The sequence below is a fragment of the Apteryx mantelli genome, chromosome 1, assembly GCF_036417845.1.
Source record: "Apteryx mantelli isolate bAptMan1 chromosome 1, bAptMan1.hap1, whole genome shotgun sequence".
In the NCBI taxonomy this organism is placed as follows: Eukaryota; Metazoa; Chordata; class Aves; order Apterygiformes; family Apterygidae; genus Apteryx; species Apteryx mantelli.
In genome coordinates, this window is record NC_089978.1 from 205,921,793 (window position 1) to 205,939,567 (window position 17,775).

General features: G+C 37.6%; 1 protein-coding gene across 1 annotated transcript in view; it reads right to left on the minus strand.

The window, feature by feature from the left end:
* The window catches only part of KIF21A (kinesin family member 21A), a 95,499-nt gene that overhangs the window by 58,534 nt on the left and 19,190 nt on the right, over nt 1-17,775 (minus strand). Inside the window, exons 2-4 of the mRNA XM_067316048.1 lie at nt 5,436-5,658; nt 3,909-4,091; nt 411-560 (exon numbers count right to left, since the gene is read on the minus strand). Coding sequence (XP_067172149.1) covers nt 411-560; nt 3,909-4,091; nt 5,436-5,658 — 556 coding nt within the window. The remainder of the gene's footprint in view (nt 1-410; nt 561-3,908; nt 4,092-5,435; nt 5,659-17,775) is intronic.

Consider the following 17,775-nt stretch of genomic DNA (forward strand, 5'->3'; position numbering starts at 1 on the left):
GACTCCCAGTGGAACCACACTGTTAGCATAAGGCTGCTTCTAGTATTAAATGGAATGCACTTAATCTCAAAGAAGAGATTTAACTCTACAAGAATTAAAAAAAAAAATTCAGCTACAGTTTACACAAATTTCATGTGATGCAGAAAGTTCTGATGCAGCAAAAAGAATAACTTCTAAACTGCTTATGTTAAACAGAATAAAAACTATGGATATTTGCTTCTCCTTTGTCTGCTGAATTTTTCTCTGGAGTTAAGGTTTGAAAACTTAAAATCACCCCTGTCTCCTAAGCAAACAAGAATGAGAAAAATATGAAAGTTTTACTGACTTTTATCAAAACATACAAACAACATATTTTTTTAAATGGCACTCATTATGTTATAATTTTTTTTTTTTTTTTTTTTTATGATCACCTCTGATTCTCCATTCACAGTTCGGGTTGTAACACCCACTGTATAAATTCCTCCAGTTGAATCTTCATGTATTTTGATATTTGATTTTTTATTCTTTGCATCAATATCACGTGTGGTATCAAACAGATCAAGAATTTCTTCATTGTAAAGCTAAGGAGAAAAAAAGGCAAAAAGAAATTACTTTAGGAACAATTCCTCTAAAGACTAATAAATCTATGCCTGGCATGTACAGAACATTTTAAAAATTTACCACAAGCCAAGGCTCTCAGTAAGGGATGCTGTGAAAATACAACCTTAAAAGGACAATAGGATGGATACTAAACAGTTGCAAATTAATTCAATCTGCACACCTTACTGTTATACCACCTAAAAAAGCAACTTGCTCCGCATAGTTAGATCCAGGAGAAAACTCTTGTCGGGACAAGGCAAGGGGATCCAGTCAGTACCAGCAGAACAACGGCAGAAGTTTTTTCTGTGGCAGGCTCCTCTCGGCACTACTGCTGTTAAGCTGCTGTCTTCAGGTTCAGCCTTGGCCTTTTCTTTTGTTCTGCAGCACAGCTGGCTGCACCCCTCCCCAAACACTTCAAACTCACTCCGCTTGCTTCTTACCATCATAGCTTTTCTCATTTTCTCCCTTTTTCCTTAATAATTCTACCTCTTTCTTTTAAATAATCTGTTCCTTCCCTGGGAGGAATTTAATGTATAATACTTTTTGTGCAAGCTGCTTATTACAAGTCAGTATGTCAAAAAAATACTATGGCATGGTTTCTAGAACAGGGCTTTCTGTACTCTTCTTTCCTACAGTTCCTACACTTTCAACCCCCAAATTTAGCTATAACTTACAAGCGCAAATTTCATATGAGCAACAACAACAATTTACTACATGTTTCAGGCTGCCTAATATTTACTGGATATTTCACAGGGTCTCCTGAAGAAGTACGTATACAGTTAATGGTTTTTCAACTCAGTATCATTAAGTACCCCAGCAGCTCAGACTTACAGGGCATCCAAACAAGGTAAAGTAATGATATTAGAACCAGCAAAAACATCAGAAAGAACTACGAAGTTATCAGTGCTGGAGGAGCTGGATTATAATTTTCCGACCAAGAGCATGCTGTGGGTTTCAGGAAATGTGTTTAGATCCGATTGAAGACACCATGGCAAACGAGAGATTCAAACAGAGGAAAAGCAGCCTCTCACTCAGAATCACAAGGCTCAGGTCTCTAAAGATACACACCGGAACAGCTCCCAGTGTCTTCATTCAGTTATACCAATTCACACCAGCAGGGTTTAGCCCAGAGCGATTAAATCACCAATCAAAGTCCTTAGGTAAAGACCAAAGAACCAATGTAAAAGATTGGTATAAATCCAATATACTTCATTACAACTGAAAACAAGAGACTTTCTCCTCTCAGGAGTGAAAATCCATCCATGAATAGAAAAGGCTGGGCATTTGCGAGTGTGATGCTTTTAATTCTTTTCATATTGAAAAGGAACTGTACTTAACTACTATGCATAAATATTTAAAGTAGGAGTTACCTTATTAATATTTTACTTGCTAAGTTTAAGTATTCAGATGCCACAAATTAAAGAGAGGACCCTGATAATGCACCAATAACTGCATGGGACTGCATATGCCTATCTTTTCCAAAAGTAGAGCAGGAAAGCAAGGAGGTAAGAGAGACTTCCAGGGATAAAAGGAAAGCAAGTAACTAGCAAATGGCAGTCACTGTTCTTAATAATTTTTGAAATTATCCAGCTGTCAGACTTCAAAGTTATTCTAAAATAGAGTTTGGCTTCATCTTGTTCAGGGGACTCAATTCCTTATGCAACCTAGCCCTAATGGTAAATAGAATGTTTGCGAAGAAAAAGGCTTTCACGTCCTTTCTGATACAAGAATAGTAAAAAAAAAATACTTAACTAATCAGAAAAAGCTTTTTCTGAGAACCTCCAGCTTAGCTTCAGTGCAACAGAAAACTAAAAAAAGTTACTTTTTTCTTTTTTTTTAAGTGAGAAGCCATCACACTTTATTTAACCTTACTCTAAAGCACAACAAAGTTTTTAGTAAGTACAATTCATCTGAATTATGTTGCAATTTAGGTGCAACAGCCCATCATACAATTATCACTGTAACACTCGGCTATTGGTCTGTATTTTGGGACTCTCACAGTCACAGCAACATTTGTAATGTTTTGTCACAAAAACCTGAAATTCAGAAATTGTCCAAGTGGTATGGTTATTACTCATGTTGCAGCTGCCTAAGTAGAAAAAACCTGGAGCTCCCTGCTGTTCCAGTGGAGGGAGAAGAGAAGGGTAGAGCCCTCCCATTACCATTCACAAGCGTATAGTCTCTCCAGACAAACATTAGCCAGAGCTTCTAGAATCTCTGCATAAAGTTAAACGGTGACAAGTGTATACTAGTGAAAAATAATGCCAGTTTGTTAATCTTTAAAAGAATTATAGGAACATATGACTAGTGCACCTAGTTTGCCTCAGCAGTAATAAAACCAACAGCTTTTCTCTTGGGTAATGTAAGAACTTTTTTTCCAAAAGACAAAGTAAAGTTGCAAAACACTGAATTAAGCAATATGCATTTACAACAGATTCTCCTTAAAATATTCTCCTTCCCAGTGCGGTTTAAGTATTAGATTTTGCAGCTTGGTAGTGAATATAAATATGTTAAGCCCAAACCAAATCAGTTTAAAACACACAGTTACATTGACAGGAGACACAGCATAAAAGCTGCAAGACTTAAACCAGAAGGTGTTTCAAACTGGAAAGACCACAAATATTACGGCTTCTCTTACTGTGTTTACAAGAACACACAGAGGCAACAGTTTTTCCACAGCAGAAACCTAGATCTATGCTCTGGGCCCACTGAAAGAGGTAACAGTGACACAGAAACCCAATCCTAAACCACTGAGAATCCAAAAAAAAAAAAAAAAAAACAACAACACCCACACAAACAAAAGAAAACCACACTATTTTTATGCTAGGTTTATTGTTTTATGAAAGAAAGCTAACAAGTCTACTAAACAGATTTTGAAAGCTAAAGAAATCTATGGCCAAATTATAAAAGCAGGCAAAGCATGGCTCACTGTTCAAAGGCATAAAACACAACTGATTTTTATAAGTTACTTGCTTTAAAGTTTTAGAAAGAAATACAAAGCAGCAGCAGCAACAGGCCCTGTGAACAAACGTGTAGTATAGAAAAGGGTAAGTGATGCTTATTACAATTGTTTCTACACTTCAGAATAACCCTGCAAAGGAAACTTCTAAAGTTACTGGAATAAGATAAAAGGGCTCTTTTTATAAGTTAAAGAGCCAAAGAAAACCCCATAGTTTCCTTTTAAAATCGTGAAAATTAATTAAAACATCTTGTGGGAGAAGAAACAGTGCAAAAGTAGTAACCAGCAAAATTGTTTCATTAGCTTTCCAAAAATATATGAATAGTTATACACACAAACACATATATGCACAAATACGTAGTATCCTTACCTCTAAGAACTGTGCATTCACTTTAAAATCTGGAGGTGGAAGTCCTTGTTTAATAGCAGCTTGTTTTTTTTCTTCAATACATCTAAAAAGATGCTTAACAGCACGCGATATAATGCCTTGTTCCTCTTCTGTTATGTTGACATCAAATCCAGTTCCCATGGTGTACGTTTTCCCAGCACCTGTCTGAATTGAAATAGTAGTCACTAGTACTCATTAATTAATGGTGCCAAATCATCACAAAGAATTGCAGTTTGTGAACACCAGTGCTAGACAAACTAAGTCACACTTCTTATTTTTACAATATTAATATGCACAAGGAGAACAGGTCATTTTGAAAAAATGGATAAACAGTAGAAGCTGGACAAATTCTACTGTTTATCCACAGATCAGACACAACACAGGCAAAGTCCCGTTCAATCTTTCACAACCTTTCCCCTACAAGCTTCCTCTAAGCTGCTTACATCAGGCTTGAGTTACCATCTCCGAGGTCAAAAGAATAGTTAATGTTTTCAACTGAGATTAATTAAAGCATATATTTCAGATGTAATATCATCATTTGCAATTCTTCATTGAAGTAGATCAAATGACTCTCTTAATTATGGTGTCTGAATATCTCGGGTAGAAAATTACCATTGTTTTCATTTTATAGACAGCACCTAGGAATACAAGCAAGCTGCACCTTCACTAGCAAAATTCCTTAATTAAAAGCAAAGTCCTACAAAAGACAGCGTAGTGTTGAGTTTTCATTTAATTAGTGGGTCAAGTCTAAGACAAGAATAGCATCACATAGTTGATTATAATCAACTGAACTAGATCTGCAAACTGCTTTGTTTCACTAGGACTAGACTTCACCTAGCTAACTTGAGATCAGTCATTTAACATGGTCAGATTCAGCATCTTACCAAGACCAATTTTTATGCAATCAATTCCTAAGGGAAAATTCAGAAGACAATAATGCATTTAAGTTCCCTATACCATGTTCAATGACATTTCAGTTTTGAAGAATAAAAATTACTGAGAGGGCATCTGTTCTCTATAAGGAGTTCCCTGACTTTGGAACCCACCCACCCACCACGTTTTGCCCACAAATGATCAGGCCCAAGCTTTTTCAGGGTCTATTAAAAAGCTCCTTTTCCTCCAAGCATCCAAAAAGCACAAAGGGATGGAAAACTGCTCGGACAGCATCTTAGTACAACATACCACTATAAATCAAATGAATAAATCACTAATTTGTATTGCTGCTTTAGGGATGAATTCAGGAATTATACGGACTCATGCTCTTGTCAACATTACTATCAATTCAAATGTACTACATATACACTTCTGCCGAATTTCAATTGCCATTCTGCACAGACAGAATCCGTACAAACTCATAAACGGTCTTCTAGAGAATGTCTTCTTTAAAACAAAACCAAGACACAAAAAAACAGGTTAATGAATTCTGAAAATTAAAAGAGAAAGATCAGTTACAAAAACTGTTTAAGCTTACTCCAGAATAAATACTTCAAATGAAATTGTAAAGCTTACTTGGCCATAAGCAAAGACAGTGGCATTATATCCTTCAAAACAACCTTCAATCAGTTTTTCTATACACTGTATATAGATTTCTTCTTGCTGCGAGTCAATGTTAAACACATAGTCGAAAGTGAAGGCCTTATCTTTTCCCAGGAACACTTGAGGTTCACCAGGTGTGACAGATGTACAAATATGGCATCCTTCAATCTTCTCTTTGGCTAGCTGTGGTCTAATTCTATTTAAGAAAAAACAAAAAGAAAATTAAAATTCTCATCATTAGAAGAGGAGCATACAAATAACGCAAATAAAAAAATCTGAAAAGAATTCCTTACTGAAAAAAATTATAATTTTTCATCAAGCCAGGAAACTTCCAGCTGTCCAACCCAAACTACTGACTGTATCAGAGCTCCACTCATACAAACCTTCATACAAATAATGTTATCTTCCTTGAAGGTTCACCTGCCAACATCAAGCTGATGACTTGCCTAGAAGTCTGAATGTTTCTGTATGTATAAGATGCACTACTGAAGAGTAACTTGCATGATCTGTTTCAGGCTTTAAATCAAACTTTCTAGTTTTATCAGACTACTTGCTGCTTTCACTGTAAAAAGGGATTTGTTATAGCAATGAATATAAAAAAATTCAGAGTAGTTCAAAATTCAAGTAGTAATTTGGGAGCAGGGACTCCCAAAGCCTATGCAGCATCTTAAACAAAAGCTCCTTGCTGTCATAGCAAGGGGAGGGCCCAGGTTTCTTCCTTTCTATTGAACTAAAAGGAATTTTGCCGCAGCAAGAACACCTCAATTAAATGTTTCATTTTAATGAAGTAACAGATCTTCATAGGAAAAAAAAGAACAATTTTTAACAAGTTCTAGAAGTAAGAATGTCTCAGTTCCTCAGTAATTCCCCATTGAAACAAACTTCAATTTTTGTTTCAGTTCAGTTTCTGACAAGCTAGTTTATAGATAAACACAGCCATCCTAATCTTCTTGTATTTTATAATTTTATCAATACCTCTGTATTCTTAATACTCTTATGGTATCGTCAAAATTGAATTCATATACCTAGCTCTGTAACTAAAGAAGATTGTGGAAGCCTGTAACTCAATTTTTTTTAATGGTTAACTACAGGAAGAAAAACTCTGGCCAACATAACATTATTCCACCTGTAATTAACTAATAATTTATTTAGTGAATTGCTTTTTTTTTTTTTTTTTTTTTAAGATACATAAAGCACTTCCAAGTTCTCAAAGCAAAAGCAAAGTTAAAACACATATAGCTTAAGAACAGCAGACAACAAAGAAGGTTACATAAAAGGGCAACGAAACAGTGGTTCAGCTACACACAAACAAAATGATGGAAAACTATATATAGATTCTCCATTTAAATCAAACTTTGAGTACCTCTATTTACCTCAGTGTTGTTACTTTCAGTTATGCAAGGTCCGAGTTGAAGAGAGAGAGAGAGAGATATATAGATATATAGATATACACATATATATATATATAGGGTATACTTTAAAGGCATACATTCATTTCATATTCTGTGCTTTAAAGGCTGAGTCTACATTAGTGTTTTGGCTTGGACTAGCTGTGCCATTTTGGAGCAAATTGCCCCGACAGCTCTGCTTACCTATCACATCTTGGTCTGGATTATAGACCAGTTTCAGTGTGCAAAAATTATATCCCTTCCAGAGGAAACTAAGCCAAAACACTCCATGCCAGGCAGACATGAAACTTGTTCCAAAAATCTAATGGGGAAACATAAGGGCCCAAAGCTACCTGCTGATCTACTGTTAGTGTGCCAAAACACTTGCTAATGTAGATGGCCATCTCTAGCAACTCTGAATGATGAACAGGCTGTGGCAGACAAATTCAAATTATATCATCACACAGATACTTTAATTCAATTAAGAAATATCTTGGACGAATGATACTGAGCATGACGCATCATCTTTTTATTGCAGATAAAATTTTTCATCACAGTATGTGCATCGCTATCGAGTGCTTTTCAAAATTTGTATTCAAAAGGTTTCATTATATCCCAGCATTTGTCACTTTAAAGAATAGCCATAATTTATTTATAAGGTTTCCTACACATTAATTCCTTTACAGAAAGTTCATAAATATCAGTAGGTGCCTCCCTCCTAGCACACCCTCTAGTACACAGTGGAAATTAAGCAATCCTTTGAAAATATCATTAAAGGACCAATTATAGGATGCGTAAAAGGCAGTTTCTCAGTCAGAAAGAGATAAATATTCTATAAAGAGTATTTGCATTTAAGGACATGCAGTTTTTAATACAGGTCACAGACCTTCTCCATCATGCATAATCATTAACATAAGCTTTTTCTTTAAAAGAAATGAGAATGCTAAACAATTCAGGAGTTAAAGCTCCTTCACTATCAAACAACTTAGTCCACTGGCAGTTGTTTCCACTAATCCCAAAACTTGAAGAATATGTATATGAACATGTAGTAAAGTTGCTTTGTTCTAAATTAATGAACATTTTGTAATAAAGCAGCTTTTATTTCTAGGTAGATGGAGATGGCCTTCAAAGAGAAATTCATCATATGCCTTCCCTAAAAGCACTCTGCACAACTGGAAAACTGAGTTAATAAAACATAGCATGTCACCTCCAACACTTCAAAGTTAGAAAATGACAACGAGGCAGGTTCTTTAAAAACTATTCCATTTATTTTAGTGTCTTATATTTTAATGCCTTGAAGTCAGTCAGAGGGCAAGTTTCTTTTTAAGACAAAGTACTCTTCCAGTGTAGATAGCACAAAAGCAACCAATTGTTCTTCCAAGTATGAATTTTGAGGGCTTCTCAAGTTCCACAGGTACTTCTCACATTTATCTTCTAGTAGAGCAAAGACTGCCAAGACCTTTTCTAAAAATCAAGAAGGAAACCACACTTCTGAAATGAAGTAGCCTTTTATGTATCCCAAAAGACCAGTTTCCCCCTCAGTTCCAAAAGGCTTTTACTACTGACCTGTAGAATGAAGACTGGCAACTAAACAAAAATATGAAGAGTTTTGTTCACATATTTTTCATTCTGTCTGGTAAAAAGAGGTCCAAAACTAGCTTTCGACACTGAGGAATTAATGCAATTACGACAGATGCCAAATACTTCTCTCCCTTCTCCAATACTAAGTAAAGACTCAGAATGACCACAAAGAGGAACAGTATGCCTAAAATATCAACAATTTACGTGATAAATTTGGGGAGTTACAGGACTGTCAAGCAAGCAGTTTTGACATCAACTTGTAGACCTCCCATGAGGATTCTCATAGCGAGCTCCCTGGTCTGCAACTGAACAATACATACAAGCACTCTGCTGTCATAAAACCCAACGTAACAGTAAGATGCAAGTGCTCCGTATGTGCCTATAACCACGCCTCAGTAAGATGCTGTTCTGGAGACCAGATGAGCTGAAGGAAATCTGTGCCAGAACTAGCAGCTTCTCACTGGATCAAGCACTTCCACTGGGTTATAACACAGTATCTAGAGACACAGTAGTGATGACAGTATCCTTTTTCCCTGACTTGCCACTAAAACTGAAGGAAGTGCTAAAAGAGAAAGAAGTTACATCAGAATGCATGCAACACCAAAACCACCCTAAACAAAACCAGACCTCATCAAGAAAGCTACTCCCTGAAGTAGCTTCCCCTCTCACTTCATAATGGCTCTTAACGAATGTCCCATTCTGCCACAGAGCAGGAAGATAGTACTCAGACAGAGATCACAGCTCCGTCAGGTTTGAGAGACATCTCTTTCCCAAAAAGGATGTACAGACTAAAGATCTTCATCACCTCAACCTCTTTTAGCAACATAATGTAACTTCTTGCCTAGCCAAGAGCTCAGACAACAAGGTCTTGAACTACAGCACAAAAGATTTGTCATAAATGTAATCTGTTCAAGGGGTACTTTGTGCTCTGAGATCTGTACAGTTCTGTAGGTATGTTTTGCAGCACGCTAACTCAACGAGCTTGATAAGCAAGCAATGAATGCCTTCCCTTCAACCACTTCTGAACACTACAAAGGGATTGCATGAAAATCACGACTCAAGAAGTCTAACTATTCATACTGAATGCACAGTCCAGCAAGTCTTAGTCTTCCTGTAAGCCAGCTTCTTCTCTAGCACTGCCTGTAGTAAAGATTTCCTCTCCCCCCCCAACACACACACATCAAATAGGGAGGTGATTTTTCCTTCTGCTTACAGCCAAACCTTTTCCACTCTCAACACTTATGTAGTCACTTCTGTTACTATTACAGGCAGCACCCATGCTTTAAAATGTGAAAAAGCTCCTTTTAGTCATCTCTCCTTGCTATTTCCTAGTCTGGCAGCCTGCCACAGTGGTTTTTCTCCAGGACCAGTATGACTTCACCCATTTCATCTTCTACATGGCCCTATCTCACTTGTTTTTCAGGCTACTCTTAATTGTACACAGTCAGGTTTCTTCCACCTATTTCCAATCACATCTCTGTAGAAGTGGCAGCTTCCCAAAGGACATTTTGCCCTGCATCCTTCTCTCTCCTCCTCTAGAAAACATGAACACACCCAACTGCTGTTTATGTTAAGCGTACTTTGCAGAGCCTGCAGGCCACACACATGAAACTTAATCCCATAAATCTACTCTGGCTCAGCACATTGGGACAAGCTGTCTAATTGGGGATGGCTAAAATAGCATGGTGGCATAGTAATGCACTGTACTGTACTAGAATTAATCTCTCTCAGTAGAATAGGTGCATTATGACTCTGCTAAAAAACAATGTCAGCTGGAAAAGATTCCCTGATTATACAGTTTAGGGACTAAAGCAATCGTCTGGTTGATAGCCTGTGTTATGCAAGACATCAGACTTCCCAGAATTAATTCTTGTTTGAACTAGATAATAATATCATATCTTTTTGAAAAGCATCCTATCTTAGTTTATTTCCAGGGATGGAAAACTGTCCCAATGATTAAAACAAACAAAATAATCCTTTCAGCCACTGATCAGTTTTACACCTCTGCCTGATCAGTCAAAGAACTCCTCATTATCTAATTTCTCCCCCAAGAATCTCCCCGCAGCTAACAAACTGTGATGAAGCCATTCCTTAATTTCCTGTTTCACATATACTGAACAAACTGAGCTCAGTGTATTTTTTAGTTTGCAGCTCCATGTGAAATATTACAAATATTACTCTACTGTAACAAAGGGCAATTATCACAACAGTTACCTTATACTTTCTCAGCAGCTCTACAGAACAGCAGTAAGCTAACAGGAACTTTTAAGAGTGACCTATAAATGGCAAAGCACTGAATTATTGGGGGTTTTTTTATAGAAAAAGTCACAGATTAATCTTTCAGACAGCAACAACTAGCTAAAAGTTGAATGTTGGGAAAGAAGAAAAGATGACAATGATTTCCCATGTAAAGTTCATTTTCATTAAACTCTGTTGCGGGGGAAGGATTGCTTTCATCTTGCTCAGGAAAGCCTAGATTCAACCATCACTGAAGCCAGAGGTAGTACCGAGTAGGAGATAAACTAACCTATAAACCCAAGAGTCTCCAATACTCATCTCTTATTAAATTAAGCCTATTAAATTTAGCACAAATAAAAATTTCACTTGTGAGTATATGAAATATTAAATCCAAGAGCACCTAATAAAACAGTTAATGAAGTGCAGCAGGCAATATTAACTGGGAAACAAACAAAAAAATCCTCCCTCAGACCAGAAAAAAAAAGCAGCTTTCTGCCATTCATTTGGCCACGCAATTCCCTTTCCTTTCTATTCCACTACGTTTATACTTGTCAAATCACTCTCATTAAACACCTTCCTTCACAACAAGCGCCGGGGCGGGAGCCGAACAGATTTCATCTCAAGGACACTTAATATTTCTGCTTGCATAAATTTTTCAGTATTCTTACAGGCACAGATATGAAGCTTGCTTGCTGCTTTTTCAGTATTTCCCAGTGAGATCACAACTATAGTATTTGAACACGTTAATCTGAATTAGCTGATCAGTATATTAATTCTTTAACTCTTAACAAGGTTTAAAGATATGGAAAAAACATGGCATACAATAAATGCCAGGTCTACCTCTAGCTAACAGAGCCGTTAGGATGCAGGAAGCCACGTTCCAGTTCACGGCAGCAAGCACAGGCCTCACATTATGAGTTTCTGTTCTGGTTGCCAGCACTTTGTAGCACACTAGCTGCTACACCTCTATTTCCTGTGCAAACACAACCTGTGGTGTTAAATAATTATTCCTTTTAAAAATTCTTTTATTTGGAAAGTTATTATTCAGCAACCTTTAGTACACACATAGCTCTGTAATGTACTTCTTAGCATTTCCAAAGAGGTTTTTTTGGCAGCCAATGAAACAAACATCAAAAGTCTGAGGGCTGCTTTATTACACTTTTGCCCTGTTCTTTTTTTCCTCCAAAAAACACACACACATACCCCTAACTTTTCAAAACAAAAAGTGTGAAAGTATCACAAACCAATACCTCACCCTCCAACCCAACTCCTTTCACAGTAATAACACAACTGATGAAATTTTTTTTACTCCACTTCAGAATAACACAAACTACAAATCAAATTCAAATATAGGGCCTACAAATAACATTGCACTAAGTGATAACCTTCCCGTAATTTTAGCATCAAAACCACCCCCTATGTTATTAAGGGAAACTACAGGTGAAGTCCAGGCCATTTGACTTATGCTTTTATTTTTTATTTCAAGTGCCAGCTAGGCAGTTCTCTCCAAGCAAGCAATAAACACACTGCACAGTCAGTAGCCCTCAGTGTCCTTCAGGATGAAATCATGTTTCAGGTGCCTGAGACAGCAGAAAAACAAACCTTCATAAAGTGCTATAACTATTGAATGAACAGTGGAAGAAAAGGCAGCCTTACAAACAAAGGCAAACAAAATATAAGATAAATTCAGGGTGCCTTTGCAACACTGCCATTTCTGCAGAATGATTAAGTCTATTTCTGGAAGCCTTAATCATTAGTATTCAAAGGTATTAGTTAATGACAGAATATTAATGGTACCAGTCATTTGTATTATACATATGAATATAAAAGTTTTTTTTTTTTTTAAGTGACATGCTTGCACAAGTACACATATGCATGCTATAGTGATTTAAGGAGACACTGCTCATCAGCAAAGCTATGGCAGCTGACCACCTTGTTGTGCCCCCTCTCCCCACCTCGTGCACCGCAAGGAAAGAGGTTCGCCTGAACCGCTGTGAACCTGTGTCACCCCGCAGCTGCAACAAGCACGTGCACACACAGCTACCCAGCCTGGGTAACAAGCATTAGCTTGCTACGCCACTGTAACTCAATCGCTCTTACATAAGGTTTGGGCACTGCTCCCATCAGTGTTTCTCTCTGAAGTTGCCATGGCTGCTAGGGCCTACAACGAGCTCCGTGCTGCCAGTGTGTGTTATGTGTGCTCAGAGCACACAAAGATGAGGCGGAGGCCAGGCGCTACGCGGTCTACACTTACACTATCTTGCCATGCAAGCACCAGCGAGGCAGATGTTTTGCACGTGCACCGATGCCTGCCTTTAGGCACCAGAAAACTATCAGGCATGTCAGGCAGGTATTGAGACCCAAGGTCGGCAGTAACAGAGCTTAAAAATTTCCTGAATAACTCTTGGATGTAATCACTTGGAGGGGACTCTGGAAGAGGTTAAGGTAGAATTTATTTGGTACAGATCTTGCTTATTAAGGTACTGATAAAAAGGTATCAGTAATCCCTTCAGCCCATGTTTAGCCATTAAACATGAGCGTTTAAGCCATTAGCTTAAAATGTTCACCAAAGTCAGCCACTAAATTACTAAATGGACTCTCACATATTGAATATTACATTTTAAAGTTAACTTGTTCTATTGCAAGTAAAAAAAGAAAAAGGGTTTTTTCAAAAATATGAAGGGAGAATTTTTTGTTTGAGTGCTGCAGACTGTCACTTCCAATTTGCAAATAATGAGGAGGCAGCAAATGGAAGACTGGAATTAAATTTAGTAGAAGAAATACATCATTGATGTAACTAAATTTGTCCGTCTTCACTCTCTACCTCCTCGGCTACTCTAAAAAACAAAAAAAACCCACAGATTTGATTTCATAAAACAATTACCCTTTTCAGCAGCTTTCATCTGACCAGCTTACCTACCCATTAACTGTTCATGCTAGGAATTACATTTGCAGCAGCAGGCTGAGGCAGTTTTGCAGGCTGCTGCTTTTGCTTGGTTTCTGAACCATTTTATGGATAGCTGCATCTCTGGGCAGTTGCTATTGCTAGCCAGAGAGCAGTTCAGCAGGATGACTCCAAATCAATTCTTGTGCAATTCTGTAAGTCTAGCAGACTGTGCAACACAGATGGCATATCCTCACACTGACAGGCACAGTCATGTGCTTTTGCCAAAAAAAAAAACAAACAAACAAACAAAAAAAAACAACCACACAACATATAGAGGGAAGGGGAAAGACCAAAGTCTGCTCTCAAGTAGACTTCCTCTCACTCCTTTCTCTCCCCTTCATATCCCTAGCTCCTACAGGAGGGATAAGAGACCCTCCAGTATATCTATTAGACCTTCAATATCTTTCTTTGTAACATGAAAGCATTCATTCATCCAAACCTTCTTCTGCGATTTCTCCTAGATTAATTTACACTATAGCAGGTTAAGAAATCCACAGCTTCCAAAACAATTTGACTTTTCAGGGCCATAGTGGCAGTGTTGAAGGATTTGTACAGGCCTTAGTTCTTTATTTCTAGTTCAAGACAAGGTCAGCAGCTATGGAAAAGCAGCATATCTATAAGCTTCTACACGCCTGCCAAGAACAGAAGGGGCACATCACCAAATCCAAGTACAACTTGACTAGAATCAAACTGATAATGGAAATGACATTGCTAAGGCAAATTGATTTTTTTTTTTTAATTGTTCTGCTAGGCTGCTTGCCTAGGCTTGTTTTTTGCTGAACACTTACATCTGTCTCACTGCTCTCAGAAAGCTAAAACAGAAACAACAGCATCTTAGAGAAAATGAGATCTACGCAAATGCAGCAAAGTTTCATTTATGAACTAAGACCTGCAATATTCATGGTTATTACTAAGAAATGAAAAAAAGTTACACCTTCCTAAAACTAAAGTTCAAATTTGGTTTCATAACTGTCAGGAATACAGGCACACCTGCACCTAGCAATCATCACTTGAACCTATTCCTATTTCCCACTGAGAAGACTACAGACACCGGATGCTCACATAGCTAATTTAGCCGGGAGAGGCTGTCCCTCCTCATCAGGGGAAGGATGAGTTAGCATCTTGCTGTTACAGCACAGTGGAGCAGGAGCACAGAACTGAGCTGTAATAGCTTCATCATATTAGCTCAAGGTTCGGACACCGTGTTGTACTGAATGTGCAGACATACCCCAAAATATTCAGGTCACTTACAGGCAACTCCACAGGTGTAACCCTGAAAATACAATCATCGGGAGCCTTTGTTACTTTTAAAAACAGAGTACAAAAACTCCAGAATGTGCCAGCTCATTTTAGTCTTTATTTTGAGAGGTAGCTTCTAGCTTTTCAAAAACCCTATATACTCTTTCAGCTTGACAGGTCCTTGGCAATAAGGTCTGCTTACACTACTCTTCCAGACATCACCCTATGGCTGGTGAAACAGCAGAGGCATCCCAAATACCTGGTTCAGTCATGAAGGGCATGTCCCTTCCTCAGGTGCTCTTGGAATCCTAACATCTCCAAGAGGCTTTTCAGACATCAAAGAAACATTTCAGCACCAACATAGGAAGTGGGGGAACAAGTGAAACATATAACCCGAAAGTTTACCACAAGGAAAGCTGAGCCATCTGCGGCTCTGGGTTTCGAAGGCTGCTCCATGTCACTAAAATTATAGTTTCCCAGAGGGTTCAACCAGCTAGAAGTTTGGAATTTGATGGCTGTGTTCCAGATGCATTTGTGTACCAAGTCCATTATCCAAAAAGCAAATCGAGGACAGAAGGACTGCCTTAAACCGCACATTAAATGTGTATCTCACCCATGACAAGACTTGCTGCTTCTTGTATAGTTGTATAGTTCTTGTGTAGTTTTCTATTTAAAAATATGTTTTTAGCTTTTATGACTAAGATCACACAAAGTATGAAATACCCATCCTCATTTCATTGGCAAGGTTTCACAGCAATCATTAGCTCTGACAATATTGGAGACTAGCAATGATTATGAAAAGTTTACAGCAGTTGCATGTGAAGGTCACACTGCTAAAAAAAAAAAAAAGCCTCATTCAAAAGGAAAGAAAAAAGAAGGGTCTTTTGTTATGTCCCCAGACCAATGGTTACAACTACTGCACTCATGGATACAAAGAGGTCGCTTATGCACTCAAATGTATCTGGCTATGCACTGGCATTCTTAAAGAAAGCAATTATATATGCAAGTGAAAGAGCAAATCTCCCTGGCCTCCCTTTTACAAGCTATTTTCTTCCCCCAAAATTTAGCTTCAATACATAAGAGTAAGCAGCCCTCATCATTCCTGCCTCAGAGTATGTAGTTGTAAGGAGTGGTTGAGTCACCCTGCTCTTAAAGCTTACCAGAACCTGGTATTATGTAATTAGAGCAGTATCAGGAAAAGGAATATACTTTCTGTAGCATCTTTCTTTAGATGACTGAACAATTAACAGAGATTAAATCTGTTAAACAAAGGTCATTATATGTAATTTAAGATGGGGAAAAAAAAAAACTTAATCAAAAGGTAGTTTAAGGAAAGCTACTTGAAGACTAAAGGGCCAAGCACCTAGCCTAGTAATGAGTCATAATAAAAAACACTGCCAATATTTTAGACACTTTATTTCCAGTAATTTTGGAGAGTAAAAATTCAGCTGAGGTAAAACAGTAGGATCAAAGGTAATCCGCTAAAGACAGGCTATCCAACCAAAAAAAAAAAAAAGTAGTCGCTGCTTTACCAAGCTCTTGTATAACATTAATTTAGGTGGAAGGGGGGAAAGGTCAATTTACCTCTGAGTTTGTTTGTTACGAGTTCAGTTACTGTTAGAGTAAAACCCTAGGCTGTTATGTAAACAAATCTCAGCAGACAGAATAAAAATGAACAGCCAGAGCACCTAGGAGCCTAACCCCGGCCACCTTCAAAGTTCAAATACTTGGGCACAGTTCAGGTACTTCTTGCAAGCCAGGGCCCAGTCCACCCAACGCATCCAAGCACACACAGCCAGTAAGAAGTACACCACTCGCAACACAAATATGGATGGTGCCAACTCTTCATACAGCGGTTATTAGTGTACTTTATGATTACCAGAGTCAGACTTTATTAAAAAAATCTCGCAAGACAGCTGGTTTCCAAGGTGATGTCCACAGCATCACACTACACTGATGAATGAACTAATAATTTCCTCACAGTATTTTTGATTAAAGATACAGTTTCTACTGACAAGAAACATTAAGAATTGACAGTGGCTTGCTGGTTCAGATGTTGGAGGCTCCTATTTCCAGGGGAATGACACTATTTCTGCACACCCCCGCAAAAAAAAAAAAAAAAAAAAAAAAAAGCACTTTTACCTCTCAATTCAAAGGAATAACTTATAAAAAAATTTTAATGAAATTAAATTGAATACTTTAAAAATGAGTACACACATTCAGGAACTGCCTCACATTCCAAATTATCAACACCTTTAAGGAAATCAAGAATGAAGAATGAGTGCCACACGTGTCTTCAGTAATAAGAAGCAAACAAAGCAATGTTTATTCACTATATGAAAATAAAATTTTGAATACAAAAGATGATAAAACAACCCAATGTAATGCAAGATTATCCAGATGACCAAACAACTGTCAGTCATGTCACTACTAGGGTTCATCTAATTTCTTCCTCTAACCATTTAATGTATATCTATTTTTAAAGTCCTATTTTTCTTCAGAATACCTTAACTTTTAAGAAACCATGTATTCTCTTTAGTAATAAAGAAAGTCAAAATGGTTTGGGACCTTTCCTGTTACAGCAAAAAGATAATTCATAATTATTGTCTCTTTTACCCAGTTTCCCCTCTCTTCCTTTCCTTTTCACACACACACACACACACACACACACACACACACACACACACACTCCTTCTCCCTCTCTCTCAGCCCTTAAAGCTATAGCCACAGATCACATGTTCATGCCATGACCATGCCCGGAAATTGTTTTCATTTCTTTCACCTCCATATGGAGAAGCCATCTTCCCAGTTATACGCTTAAATCCAGAGCAGTTGGTTGCTTTAAACTTAGAGCCACAGGTCCAATAATTACACTCCAACTTCACTTAACCCAAAATAAACACAAAGCTACCAACATACT